The following is a 15200-nucleotide window of genomic DNA, read 5'->3' as shown; positions in this document are numbered from 1 at the left end:
GGTCAGGAATTTTGAAAGTAGGGCTACAAAGTCAGGGAAATGTCGGGGATTTTTAAGACCCGGCCACCTGAATTAATGGCTTCAAAAGTCGCTTGATGAATTAGGCCTAAGGTGGTGCCTTGGGTATTAGCCTAGCTGATTATTATTATTATTATTATTATTATTAGTAAAGTCAGAGAATTTAAACTATAACCGCAAGAGTCGCATACACTAAAATAAAGGCTGAAGTAATAATAATAATCAGCTTGGCTAATACCCTTAGGCGACTTTTAAAGAAGAAAATTAAAATTTGATAAAAGTAAAATATTAAGTTCCAAAATGGCAAATTTTAGCCTTAAAAAGGTCAGGGAATTTGAAACTGAAATTTTGTGGCAACCCTGTAAACAGAAGCGGGAAAGCCCCCTAGAGTTGTGTTGCGCCATCTACAGCCTAAACAGAGTAAAAATCTTTCTCGTTTTTCTTAATAATCATCAATGACCAGATCCTAATTTTCCTTTTCGATACTTAATCTGTATTCATTTTATCTGGTTAATACGGTAACGGTTTCGAATTAACTGGTAGATTCGAAATTTTAATTATATTTAATCAGTCGTGTTTTTGATTATTATAATACGTAACATAAATTAGACATTTCTTGTAAGTTAATGTCTTGGCTCCGGAAATTGCGATTTTTTTTTCAAAACGACTCTGTTTATTCTGTATTCTTTCTTTCTCCACTTTAACAATTATTTTTTTATAAACCCTAAATATATTATTGTTTATAAATTATAATTATAATTAAATATAATTATAAATTTTTGTTTATAAATTATAATTATATTTAAATATAATTATAAATTATTGTGTATAAATTATGATTATATTTAATTATAATTATAAATTATAAATTATTGTTTATAAATTATAATTATATTTAAATATAATTATAAATTGTTTATAAATCAACGAAGGCAGTGTCGAACGATTTGCGGGTAAAAGAAGCTAATAAAATAGCCAGCAAGCTTTTGAAATAAATACTCTGCGGCCTTCGTTGAAACATTTTGATTTTTTTTAATTTTTATTTTACTTTTATTTTATTTTTTTTATTTTACCTTTATATATTTTTTTTAACTTTACCTTTTCTTTTTTTTGTTCATTTTACCTTTTTATTTGATTTTTGATTTTTTATTATTTTAATATTTTTCTTTCATCCATTGCCTCTCCCCGCACCCTCATTTCTGTGTCGCTTTCGTGACAAACGCAATAGGCCGAAAATGTTGACGATAGACTTCACGTCGCTACCAAACGAGCCGATAAGCTTTTAAAGAGCTAAAAATGCTTAATTAAGAATAATTTTATTTAATTGGAAAGGAAAAGAGATCGGAAAAAGCGATTTTTTTAAAAACAATTATTCCTAGAAACAAATTGGGACTTTATATAAATTATAATTAGAAAAATTAAATGAAATTTAGCGAGAAATTATAATTTTCGGTAAGCGGGGCTTTTTGTTTGAAAGTAATTATTTATCGGCTGTACACACCTTAATTTCTTAAATATTCCGCTCGCTTTACTACTGCCTATAATAGTCCATCGCTATTCTTAAACCTTATTAATTATTCCCACGTTTTACACTCTAAAAAAGCGGTTGGCTCAAAATTTAACCAACGTCGATTGCAATTTCACTTATTTACGAATTAATTTAAATCAAATTTGGAATTGTATAAGTTTTGGACCTACTGTTTTTAGAGTGTATTTAACAGTTTCTTTTTTAACTAATCAAATGAATTCCTCCCGATCCTTTTTCCGAAACTAATCTTTCTTCCCGCGTATTTCCAACTACCTTTCTCTCTCGCAAAATATATACTCGCTCGGGGCGCCCCCTCTCGAATAGGCCACATCAAACAACGTTCGAATCGAAGCCGCCAACCAAAGGGCCAACAAGCTTCTTAAAGATTAAAGTCGGAGGAACGGATAATGCTACAATCTACGAAGACGAAAAGTCATCCTTCATTCTTTCGAAATTCTCTCTCTACTGACTTTTCTCCTCCCTCGTTTCGCGTTTTTTTGTTTTACACGAAGACTTCTACTCTCAGTTACGTAATATCCGGAACAATTACGCTTTTCCCGAATTCTGTTTTGTAAAAAAAATAGTAAGACTTAGCTTTACCACAAAATTACCAAATAGCGTTCGTTATTATCCGGCTTAAACAAACAAAAAACACGAATTAACGAATTTAATTAACGTTACATCATTAATTGTGAATCGAAATCCGGTGTGTACGTTGAAAAGGATATCTATTTATAATCTCCCCACGTTAATCCGATGTCGTCTAATCCCATTTTTAAAAGGAAATACCCTACGACTTTTTCTACCTATTGTTTCGTTTAGGGGCCTTTGGGGGAAAAACAGTTATTCTTAACCCAGTTTTTAAAAAGAAAGTTACCGCCACCTTAAAAAATATTTTAATTTTTATTAGTTTAAAAAATTATGTTTCAATTGTTGTTTTAACTTTTATTCGTTACTTTTAATATATATATATATTTCTATCTAAACCTTAAATTTTTGCGATTTGGAATTTGCCTTAAATATTTAATTAATTAATAGATGATTAATGAAGTCCTTATTTAAGTCGAGGGTATTTATAAAATAGTATCATGGTGCATAAAAAATACGTATTTTTTTGAAAAAAACTTTTAATTTTCGTGTCATCATTTAATTTTGCGAAAAAAGACTGATAAAAATAAGCTCGAATGTAAATAGTTGGACTTCTTAAAAAAAAACTTTGAAATTGTTTTTTTGGGTGATGAGATTTTGATAGGAAAATGTTAAAAATGGAGATTCTGAGCGCGCAAAGGCTTAGAGTAAAATGATATTAATTAATTAATTGATTGTGAAACTTTCCATTTTGATTTTGAACAATTTTAGATTTATTCGCCTTTGCGATTTTCAAACTTAACTTTTTCCATTTGTTATGTACTTAAGTTACCCCCTGAGACAAATTGTTAATAGAATTGTTAACTATTCCGATGTTTTTGAATAAATAAGGATTCTTGCGTTAATATGAAATAATGGAAGGAAATTGAAGGGCTGCGAAGTGGTTTTAGAGGGTGCTACGGGAAAGAGGTAGACGCTCGCTTTGCTTAAACGCATTGACTTATTTGGCGGTAGCTATGTCTGTCCACTAAAATGACTTAACAGTCCTTTTAAAATAATTGTTTTTTAAATAAATTAAAATGGGTTGAAGGGTCACCTCGTGGTAATATCGAAGGTGGTCAAAAATACTATCGAGTGCTTTTCAACCACATTCTACTATTTATTTTATACGACTAATTGGTTAAAGTTTTTTAATTATTAACGAACAGGCCTTCATAAGGCGAGTCATATTGGAAAATGGCAAAAAAAAACCGAGGTACATAAAACCTAAAACGTTTGTAAAGTTGAGAAATAACTTCGTGGGTACACAGTATTATTACAGTTAATTATAAAATACCATAAGAAAAAATATCAAATTCGGATTTAATTCAATTGGGAGACTATGGTATAAAAACAAAATATTATAAAAACATTCCATATCTTTTTTCGAACATTTCTTAAATACTAAATCAGTGTTCTAGTATAAAGTGGGAATTTACAAACAAAAATCTTGATTATACCCAACCAAGAAATTCGTACTTAAATATAATATTTCAACGGGGAAAAACCGTTTGTCGTAGATTACAAAATACAAGGGTTAACAAAATTAATCCAATAAAATATAGTTAACATTCGTAGCGCACAGGAGTTATTTTTTAGATTCAAAACTATTTTGCACTAATTTTTCTATGAAAAAATAAGGTAAATCCGAGGAAAAATCATTAAAATCAATCATTCGTTAATTATTTTCATTCAATTTCTTAAAAATGGTTTTTTGGAAAAAGTGAAAAATAAACATTATATTTGAAGAAAAAAAAAGGAAAAAACCCCCAACTTGTAAATATATCTGATTGTTTAGTAATTTTACTATTACTGGCCTAATTTGACTATTCAACGTGAGAAATTTTCCGCGGTATTTATGACCCTCCCCCATCAAGAAAATGCTGTTTAAGATTTTTCGTGTTTTTCTTGTACATTGTCCTACAAAAGTGGCTAAAATACCATTTAAAAAAACCCCATATTAACGAAAAAATAAACTATGCTCTTCCTAAATGTATTTGAAAAAAATCTGAAAACTCCTCGTATAAAAAATACAATGATATTGCTTGCCATCTTTTTTCGTAATAAAAGAAAAGAAAATAATTTAAAAAATATAAAAATATAAAATTTGTGTTTGTTGGGGTTTTACTACAGATGAGAAATATGGCGGTTTAAATAAAAATTACTGCTCTGTGTCATAGCTTTGCTCATTTTTCCAGTTGGATTTAAAATTGGTAATTTCGAAAACGTGGCTTTTTGAAGTTCTTAACTGTTTTTTATATTGTTTTAAAAATACGAATGAATCTTCCGACTTGGATGAAGAAGAAGGCGTTACTAAGTAAGTTTTATTAGTGGGGAAAAAACCGCTTAATTCTAATCCCACTAAATGAAAATATACTTCTCTTTCGCTCATCTAGAGTGAAAGTTTCCAAAGAAAACGAGATAATCTGGAATTCGACGTTGGTCTCAATCGCGACTTCTTTTTGCTGTGGATCGAAAACCCGCAAGAACTTCGTTGTTCCAACTACGACAAGGATGAAAAAGGTAATGTCTTCTTTACTTTCCCCCCTCCGGAAGGGGGCGGACTTAAGTAAAAAGCTTAATAAAAATGTCTACTTTCGTTCTCTGATAGTTTTTCTATTATTCTTTCCCTCACTGGCTGAGGAATATTTTTCTTTTAAAAGCGTAGTGTTGGCTCAAGGAGAGTTTCCTTGTTTCAACGCTACAAAGTTCATCTCTCTTTCAAAAAATCAATTTCGTTTATGCCTCGTAGAGTTATATTTTTCCATCTCGGGGGGAAAAATATAGCAGTGTATTTTTTTGGGTGTACGTACGTGTTTAACGTTCCGATTTTTGGCCCACCTTTTGCTTTTTTACCGGCGTTATAAGTGCCACCCCCCTCAAAACGCCTAGCGTGTTATCGCGAGCTTGCGTTAGCGCGTAGTTCTTGGCCGAGAAGGGAAACGTATGATTTTGATAAGGCTTAAGCGTGACTGTTTTGGGTTACGTTTTATTCTCCTCGTAAATAATCGCCAACGTTATTAAATATCAGGGTGTCATATTTCGCTCGACTGCGCCGGGGTTGACACTAACATGTGGTCTTCGTTGTGTACGCTGTAGTCTGGATATCGATTAAATACGTTATACCAGGCAGAGAGACGTTTAACTACCAGCGATGGGCGCTTTCGATAAGCGACCTTCGGTTCTTGTTTTATCCGATCACGTTCGCTTTTTTGAGAAGTTAAATTAGCGCTCTTTTTTGAGACTAGAAATAGGGTTCCTATTTATCCCAAAAAGAGCGCCTTTTTGAGAGTCGAAATTGGCGCTTCCCTCATTGGTGCTCTTTTTTGAGAGGATAAATAGGCGCTCCTTTCGTTTGACGTTCTTCTCTTGGCTCTTTTATGAGCCGTGAAATCGGCGCTCTTCCCTTTTTTCCTCTTTTATTAGCGGTTAAACCGGCGCTTTTACCTTTTTTGCTCTTTTTATGAGCGGTTAAAAAGGCGCTTTTACCCTTTTTTTGCTCTTTTGGTTAAATCAACGTTCTTCCCTTTTTTCCTCTTTTATGATCGGTTAAATCTGCGTTCTTCTCTTTTTTGCTCTTCTATGAGTGGTTAAATCGGCGCTCTTACGTTTTTTGCTCTTTTATGAGCAGTTAAATCGGCGCTCTTACCTTTTTTTGCTCTTTTGGTTAAATCGGCGGTCTTCCCTTTTTTGCTCTTTTATGAGTGGTTAAAACGGCGCTCCTCCTCCTTCTGTGCTCTATGAGCGATTAAATCGGCGCTGCTCCTTTTTTTGCTCTTTTATGAGCAGTTAAATTGGCGCTCTTACATATTTTCTTCTGTTGGTTAAAACGGCGCTCGTCCCTTTTTGATCTTTTATGAGCGGTTAAAACGGCGCTCGTCCCTTTTTGCTCTTTTATGAGCGGTTAAAACGAGGCTCGTCCCCCTTTTTGCTCTTTTTATGAGCGGTTAAAAAGGCGCTTTTACCCTTTTTTTTGCTCTTTTGGTTAAATCAACGTTCTTCCCTTTTTTCCTCTTTTATGATCGGTTAAATCTGCGTTCTTCTCTTTTTTGCTCTTCTATGAGTGGTTAAATCGGCGCTCTTACGTTTTTTGCTCTTTTATGAGCAGTTAAATCGGCGCTCTTACCTTTTTTTGCTCTTTTGGTTAAATCGGCGGTCTTCCCTTTTTTGCTCTTTTATGAGTGGTTAAAACGGCGCTCCTCCTCCTTCTGTGCTCTATGAGCGATTAAATCGGCGCTGCTCCTTTTTTTGCTCTTTTATGAGCAGTTAAATTGGCGCTCTTACATATTTTCTTCTGTTGGTTAAAACGGCGCTCGTCCCTTTTTGATCTTTTATGAGCGGTTAAAACGGCGCTCGTCCCTTTTTGCTCTTTTATGAGCGGTTAAAACGAGGCTCGTCCCCCTTTTTGCTCTTTTTATGAGCGGTTAAAAAGGCGCTTTTACCCTTTTTTTGCTCTTTTGGTTAAATCAACGTTCTTCCCTTTTTTCCTCTTTTATGATCGGTTAAATCTGCGTTCTTCTCTTTTTTGCTCTTCTATGAGTGGTTAAATCGGCGCTCTTACGTTTTTTGCTCTTTTATGAGCAGTTAAATCGGCGCTCTTACCTTTTTTTGCTCTTTTGGTTAAATCGGCGGTCTTCCCTTTTTTTGCTCTTTTATGAGTGGTTAAAACGGCGCTCCTCCTCCTTCTGTGCTCTATGAGCGATTAAATCGGCGCTGCTCCTTTTTTTTGCTCTTTTATGAGCAGTTAAATTGGCGCTCTTACATATTTTCTTCGGTTGTTTAAAACGGCGCTCGTCCCTTTTTGATCTTTTATGAGCGGTTAAAACGGCGCTCGTCCCTTTTTGCTCTTTTATGAGCGGTTAAAACGAGGCTCGTCCCCCTTTTTGCTCTTTTATGAGCGGTTAAATCTGCGCTCTTCCCCCTTTTTGCTCTTTTATGAGCGATTAAATCGGCGCTCTTCCCCCTTTTTGCTCTTTTATGAGCGATTAAATCGGCGCTCTTCCCCCTTTTTGCTCTTTTATGAGCGATTAAATCTGCGCTCTTCCCCCTTTTTGCTCTTTTATGAGCGATTAAATCGGCGCTCTCCCCCCTTTTTGCTCTTTTATGAGCGATTAAATCGGCGCTCTTCCCCCTTTTTGCTCTTTTATGAGCGATTAAATCGGCGCTCTTCCCCCTTTTTGCTCTTTTATGAGCGATTAAATCTGCGCTCTTCCCCCTTTTTGCTCTTTTATGAGCGATTAAATCGGCGCTCTTCCCCCTTTTTGCTCTTTTATGAGCGATTAAAACGGCGCTCGTCCCTTTTTGCTCTTTTATGAGCGGTTAAAACGAGGCTCGCCCCCCTTTTTGCTCTTTTATGAGCGATTAAATCGGCGCTCTTCCCCCTTTTTGCTCTTTTATGAGCGATTAAATCGGCGCTCTTCCCCCTTTTTGCTCTTTTATGAGCGATTAAATCGGCGCTCTCCCCCCTTTTTGCTCTTTTATGAGCGATTAAATCGGCGCTCTCCCCCCTTTTTGCTCTTTTATGAGCGATTAAATCGGCGCTCCTTTATTTTCACTCGTTTTTCTGAGGCGAAATTGGCGCTCTCATTTTCATTTCGCCGCCTTTAAAAATGTTCGGTGAAAACACAACGAATTATATCGCTCAATAAGCAAAATAATATATCCTATAAAAGGGTTCTTCGCTCTTTAACCCGGCAATCGTATCCTTGTAATTATATCCAGGCGAATAGTTGGGGGTCGAAAGTGAGTATTTTCCGATCATATTTAATGGGGGAATTCGGCCGATCTTTCACCGGATGAGAATCGCCCATTGGCGGACATTCCGCGAATGAGGCCAAGAATGGCAGCAGCGAGGGTCATTGTCGAATTCGCCCTCATCCGAAACCTCCTTTTACTGTGCCCCGGAATTCCCGAGTTCCTCTTCCGGAAACGGCCAGAGAGAGAGAAAGCTAAGCTATATTTATTTACCGGAGAATTCGGGAAACGGCGTAAATATAGGCTCTTTCTAGGTTTCTAAGCCCTAAAATATTGCCTCCTTTTGTTTATATTTTGTCCGGTTTGGAATAAATGCGTTTTCGGGTCTGATTCAAATTCCGAACTTTCGGATGTACCATCGTAACCACGTATCGTCGCCGTTAAAACAAAACCACGTATCTTTTCGGTGGCCTTTTTGAGAAAAAATGGATTTTTAATTTGGCAGGGACTTGTGAAATCGCGGGTTAGGTTTTTACACGCGAGTTTATTTTATAGTTAAATAATTTCGTTTTAATATTGAATTTATGAGGATTTTAATTTAAAAATATTTTACTAAAGGGGAATTTTTAGAGATACGTGGTTTTGCGTCATGGAGCTGAAAATAAGCAAGATACGTGCTTTTGCTTGAAATAAGTTGTGAATATCAAAGATACGTTTAAATGTTTTCTCGATTGCAACCTATTAATGTTTTTAATGTTATATACGTCGATTGGGGTGTAGAATCTAAATATGTAAATTTTTACAAACCACGTATCTCAAGTTACGTGGTTTTGTTTTAACGGCGACGGTATCTCGTCAGTAACGGTACACATTGGGCCATAAATGGAGAACGACACTTATGGGCGGGAGGGAAGGTGAGTTATTCCCTTTTATCTCGACTATCGAAGTCGGCCTTCGTAGTCTTTACCCCTTTTCCCAGCTTCGCCCGCAATCTTGGCATAAGGCGGCTACGAAGTACATCCCTCTTTGGAAGAAGTCGGCTTCCGTGTGATGGCTTCTCTCCTCGATATTAGAGACGCGTTCTTTCTCTTATTGGTCCGAAGGGAGAATTATTATTCCTTTCTTCAAATATATACCCGTAGAACGTAAAAAAGGAGGGCTCGTTCGCTCTTGACGTGGCATCTTGGCTAATATATCATGGCCACTTTTGTTAAAGAACCGCTCAGCTCGCCCTCGCTCGTGTGATATCAGCTCTGGCTCGCGAAATTGTGAGCGGTAAAATTTTCGCGCTTTTTTGAGAGGAAATATTTCGCACCTTATCTCTTTTCGCGCTTTTGCGAGAGGAAATATTTCGCACCTAATATCTTTTCGCGCTTTTCTGAGAGGAAATATTTCGCACCTAACCTCCTGTCGTTTTTCTGAGAGGAAATATTTCGCACCTAATCTCTTTTCGCGCTTTGGCGAGAGGAAATATTTCGCACCTAATCTCTTTTCGCGCTTTTATCTCCTCTTTTCGCGCTTTTCTGGGAGGAAATATTTCGCTCCTCTCTTTTCGCCCTTTTCTGGGAGGAATTATTTCGCTCCTCTCTTTTCGCCCTTTTCTGGGAGGAATTATTTCGCTCCTCTCTTTACGCGCTTTGGCGAGAGGAAATATTTCGCACCTAATCTCCTGTCGTTTTTCTGCAGAGGAAATATTTCGCACCTATTCTCCTGTCGTTTTTCTGCAGAGGAAATATTTCGCACCTATTCTCCTGTCGTTTTTCTGCAGAGGAAATATTTCGCACCTAATCTCCTGTCGTTTTTCTGCAGAGGAAATATTTCGCAACCTAATCTCTTGTCGTTTTTCTGAGAGGAATTATTTCGCACATATTCGCAACCTAATCTCTTGTCGTTTTTCTGAGGGAAAATATTTCGCAACCTAATCTCTTGTCGTTTTTCTGGGAGAAAATATTTCGCAACCTAATCTCTTGTCGTTTTTCTGAGAGGAATTATTTCGCACCTAATCTCTTTTCGCGCTTTTCCGAGTGGAAATATTTCGCGTTTTTCTGGCAGAAAAAATTTCGCACCTCATTACGCGCTTTTATGAGAGGAACAATTTTAATCCTCTTTTTTCGCTCTTTTATGAGAGGAACAATTTTAATCCTCTCTTTTCGCTATTTTATGAGATGAATACATTCGCTCCTCTCTTTTCGCCCATTAGTGGTATAGCGAACTTCGTTGAGAAGCGTCTAGCGCGAACTTGTCCAAAAACCGTAAAAGATTTTTAAAATGCCATTGTAGGCTGCTTATACTTGGGATTAGAAAAAAGTCCCTGAAACTTAAGATATTGAATTCCGTCTGTTCTCTGGGGTAATTGGCTCAGTTTGTAACGCGAACAAAAGAATCCTTAATTTATTACTCCGTCTACGGCCAATTCCGATGGGAGCTGTAACTCGGCTAGTCTCGGCGTCTCGCTGTTCCGAGTTCTTCCAGTGACCTCTAAGTGCGCTGTCATTTATACTTTTTGCCCGGATTTGCCGAGTAAAGACTAGGAGAGATTATTCTCAGTATTTTGGATTTGCCTATTTTTTGCTGCCTTTTGTGGGGTTTTTTTCCAGTTGCAGACGCGTCTCTGGAGTGTACGAAAAGTAATTACTCTTTTAATTTTGACGTTTGTCTATTATGTCGTACTAATCCAGAGTTGTCACACGTCCGGGAAATCAGGGAATTTCAATATTGGCCTAAAAAGTCGGGGAATTTTAAGAATTTGTAAAAAGTCAGGGAATTCAATTTTCTTTTGACACTCTTTGAAGGTAATTTTACTTTAGATTTATGACCAATTGTATTATTATCATTTTTTTCTTTGAAAGTTTGGCTAATTTTTTCAACATTGCAATTACCTTTTTACTGAAATATAAGTCCATTTTAATTTATTAACTTCTGAAATAAGTAAAATATAATATAAAAATTTTGGACTTCAAAAGTCAGGGAAAATCTCTTAAAATGGTCAGGGAAAACAGGGAATAGTCCGGGAATTTGAATCTCAAAATTAGAGGTCGGGGACGGTTAATCATTATCCATGATTACATTTTTTTTCAGGAAAGATATGTAAAAAAAGAAATTTACCGGTTAATATTTCGGAAAATGATTAAAAAAACATGTATTCGTAAAATTTGAGCTTTTTATCGAAAAAAACGTCGTTTTTCCGATTAATTTTACAAATTTATCAAAAAATTAATCGGATAATACAGAAATATAAATTACTTGATCAAAACGTTTTACGAATAATTTTGAGAGCTTTATCTATTGAATAAAAGTTAACCATCGCCGACCTCTACTAAAAATTTGGTGGCAACCCTGTAATCCTTTATTATACGCGGCTTGATACGCTGGAAATGGTCTAGCTATACTCTATGAATTATAAATACGGTAAAGCTCCAATTCCCGGAGTCCAATCTCTCGGCGCTGGTATTTTCTGATTTATCGGGAATTGTCTCTCTGTCAGTGGTAGAGGCTTCCGCGAGAGAGATGCCCGATGATTGCTTATCGATTAAACCAGAGGGGCCAATCGGGAATAGGCCACTTCGCTTTTCTGGCGATTGTAAATATTGTCGCGCTAATGACTAGACCGCGACTTTATACGATCGAGTGTCCTTAGAAAATGAAAACTTGTAGACGTTATATTGTCGAACTTGTCCCTCGGTGAATCACCCGCGTCTAATGGGAAATCCCATTTTTTGTTACTTGAAACTAAGATTAATTATAGCGATTTAAGGACTTTGGATTCTGAAGAAATACTCTCCTTTCCGCAACCGTTGGATTTTGGTCTATTTTCCGCTCCATTTGTTGGCCCCTTGTTTTTCTTTAAAACAGGTCGGTTTGTTTGAAGCGTTTCTTTGTCGCGGCGGTGGCGACCTTTAATGATTGGAAGTCTAGGTGCTAAATACGAAGTCTCCGCGGGCTTCATTAGGAGGGTCCCTTTCCCTTTGTGTCTGACCGCGAATCGGCGGGAAAGAACTCCGGAAAACTTTTAATAAGCTTCGGTCCCTTTCTGTCTTTCTCTGCGCGGTCTTTTGTTCTCGGTCGCACTCTCAAATTAACAGGGACGTGGGTTTTCTGTCTCGACGATTTGTGGATGAAGGGCCTCTTTTTTGGGCAGAGTTCTACCCTCTTAATGGTTTCTCTCTCTCGGGAGTTGTACGTTTGTTTTCTCGATGATTTTGCATTTTTCCGCTCGCTTTCCACATGGTTAAACGCTGAGAACCTCATTTTGGTTGCGAGAAATAATGACGCCTTCATCATTTCTTGTTTTAAAACTAGGAAAGGGGAATGACAACGGAATCTCTAAAATGATGATCCGACTGCCACCAAGGAGCAACAAACACAAGGAGAACGCGGCTAGCCTTTAAACACGCTAAGGCCGTGCTGCGTACAAATTTCATTGGACGAGCCTTTACGCTGAACGTTTTACGGGCGGGGTGGAAGACAATTTCCGAATTTTTCCCCTTCCGACGGCAGCAGGCGCTAAAGCAAAGAGTATAAAAACTACGTAACCTAGAGATATAATGACGGTCGAAAGCAGTAAAGGAAGTTGTAGCAACCGGGGGGGAAGGCACTCAGTGAATTTGCACTTCAAATTTCGGTACCGCAGCGCCACTACGGCAGTTTTAAGTGGCAATCATTTTGATTTAGTTCAACATTCTTGAAAATTCCTTAAGGACTTGGCTACCTTTAGAACTTGGCAACGTTAGAGAACAAACGCCTTATTCTTCACTTTTTGAAAATAAACACCGAAACAACGAATCCACAAATTCTAACTAAAAAAATCACGAAACAGTAACCAATTACTGTCACTTTTTTGAATTGACAGATATTAGACAATTAAATATCCAAAATGCCAAATTTAGCATCTCCGCAACACCGTAACTGCCATTTTTCTCCGGTTTTATTATTTATTGTACTAAATACTGCCGTAGTGGCGCTGCGGTACCGAAATTTGAAGTGCAAATTCACTGAGTGCCTTCCCCCCCCGGTCGCTACAACTTCCTTTACTGCTTTCGACCGTCATTATATCTCTAGGTTACGTAGTTTTTATACTCTTTGGCTAAAGCGTCTAACCAATGAAAAATGTACGCGATAAAATGCACGACTTTTGACGGGTTGCGTCTCCATGTGTGGGGTGCTGTGTTTGTTGCTCCTAGGTCCCTTCAGGAAAAGCGCTAATTTGTAGATAGATAATGATATTTTTGACGTGGGGCCGAAACCGCTAACTTGCTCCTAATTAAACGTTACCTTGGCCGTTACGAGGTACATTGTACAATCTGGCTTTCTATGTTACGTAGTAAACGCTACTTCGATTCTTACTTAATATCTAATTCGAAGCTATTTCAAATTCAATTTTAAAGCGAGATAGAGATAGTATATTCGGATACCAATTCAGCTGGCAATGCTATTAAAACCCATCGCCATTCTTATTGATAGGGTGGTATCCGGCCACCCTCCGAGGCCACGCTGGTTAGATTTCAAACCGCGTTAAAATTCATATTCCATCCCGTTAATTTGATTTTAAAACAGCGAGGCGTAAATTAACGGAGCTTCCAATCTTCGCCGTTAGATGGCAGTAGGGGCGCTAAATAAATTCCACCCGGGAAAATATCAAAAACTTCCGTAATCGCGTCTCGTTTAGCCATAGAGAGTGGAAAGTGTAGCCCCGCTAATAAACTGGGTATTTCTGGCGCACCTGCTGCCTCCTTTTAATCAGCTTCGTTAGACGCGCTTAACCGACGCGGCATGGCGCCAATATCATCATTCGTAGCCTGGGCTTCCACCCACTCCCTATTACCCGTCATAAGCCCCGTATCATTTCGTTTTATCCGCCAATAAAAAGAGTCTGATGTAACGCTCCACCATCGACCTAGATGCCTCTTCTGATGACTAAATTATATCCAAGCCAGGTTAATTTACATTTTATACCGGATCAGAAGGGGTCGGGGGGGCTTAATGAATCCCGGATAAAAGGTATTATCACCCATTCCATCCCTAAAAGTCATTAAGGGCTGCCACCTTTAGGTGACTTAGGGCTAGTTTTCACTAGGGTTGTTAATTTTCCGGAAAAATAAAATGCGGAAAAATTTCCGGAAAATTTTCCGAATTGCGGAAAATTTTCCGCAAATCAGAAAAATAAAAAAAATAAACATAAATTACTTTTCAAGGGTTTTTAATGTTTTAAACTTTTAATCGATTTAAAATGACTAATATCAGTAAAAATACTACAAACCATTAATAGTGTTACATTTCAACCAGTTTAAACTAGTCTTTAGGTTTAGTTTTACTTTTAGATTAGAAAACATGAGGTGAAAATGCCGCTTTATTTAAATTTGCAAACAATATATTAGACAAATCATGGAATGAAAACGTTTTTAATATTTTTCGGAAAAATACGGAAAATTTTCCGGAAAAAAGGCCTCGGTAATTTTCCGGGAAATTTTCCGCAAATCGGAAAAATAAAAAATTTAAACATAAATTACTTTTCAAGGGTTTTTAATGTTTTAAACTTTTTATCGATTTAAAATGACTAATATCAGTAAACATACTACAAAACATTAATAGTGTTACATTTCAACCAGTTTAAACTAGTCTATAGGTTTAGTTTTACTTTTAGTTTAGAAAACATGAGGTGAAAATGCCGCTTTATTTTAATTTGCAAACAATATATTAGACAAATCATGGAATGAAAACGTTTTTAATATTTTTCGGAAAAATACGGAAAATTTTCCGGAAAAAAGGCCTCGGTAATTTTCCGAGGAAAATTTTCCGACTTACAACACTAGTTTTCACTAAGATTGTTGCTATGACGGTGAACGTGGACGCAAAAAATCCCCGTTAGGCCTAATGCAATTGTTTTGCGTCTACGGTCACCATCGCGACGTTTTCGCCCTATTAATGTAATTAATTATTACGCGTCGATTTTTGACGCTAATCCTTTATTTTTATTTTAATGACGTGTTTGTTTACATTCGACGTTCGCCAATGTTTATATAATTCTCAAACCGCCTTTCAATCTATAAATGTAGTATTGTTTTTTTTTCTGTCTGCCATCTTATGACACTTTTAAAGCGTTTTTTATTCGACCTATCTCACAAATGGTTCTACGAAAAGACGTCCTACTTTCCTATTATACAATATAACGTCTTAGAAAATTCGGCCCTTCTTTGAAAATGGGATTTGCAGCTGTTATTATTTTTTTGTTTACGAGTCAGACCAATCGATGACCCGGCGTCTAGCGTTGTATCCATTTCGTTTTTAGAGACAGTTAGCTGATAGTGACTTCGAATTTATAGAAATACGTTACGTA

The 15200-nt window shown here is 36.8% G+C and overlaps 1 protein-coding gene across 9 annotated transcripts in view; it reads left to right on the top strand.

Moving 5' to 3' along the window:
* The window catches only part of LOC149935473 (synaptosomal-associated protein 25-like), a 142610-nt gene extending 138258 nt beyond the window's left edge, over positions 1-4352 (top strand). For 6 of the 9 annotated variants that reach the window (XM_090180525.1, XM_090180523.1, XM_090180524.1 and 3 more), the window contains one exon: positions 1247-4352. In XM_090180525.1, the coding sequence (XP_090036651.1) occupies positions 1247-1312 (66 nt within the window). In that variant the 3' untranslated portion in view covers positions 1313-4352. The remainder of the gene's footprint in view (positions 1-1246) is intronic. The other 3 variants (XM_090180522.1, XM_090180520.1, XM_090180518.1) reach the window with 1 other exon arrangement.
* The last annotated feature ends 10848 nt before the right edge of the window (positions 4353-15200 follow it).

This window comes from Leiobunum rupestre, chromosome 7 (assembly GCF_980474605.1).
Source record: "Leiobunum rupestre chromosome 7, qqLeiRupe1.1.hap1, whole genome shotgun sequence".
NCBI lineage: Eukaryota > Metazoa > Arthropoda > Arachnida > Opiliones > Sclerosomatidae > Leiobunum > Leiobunum rupestre.
This window is presented reverse-complemented; position numbering and strand designations above follow the sequence as displayed.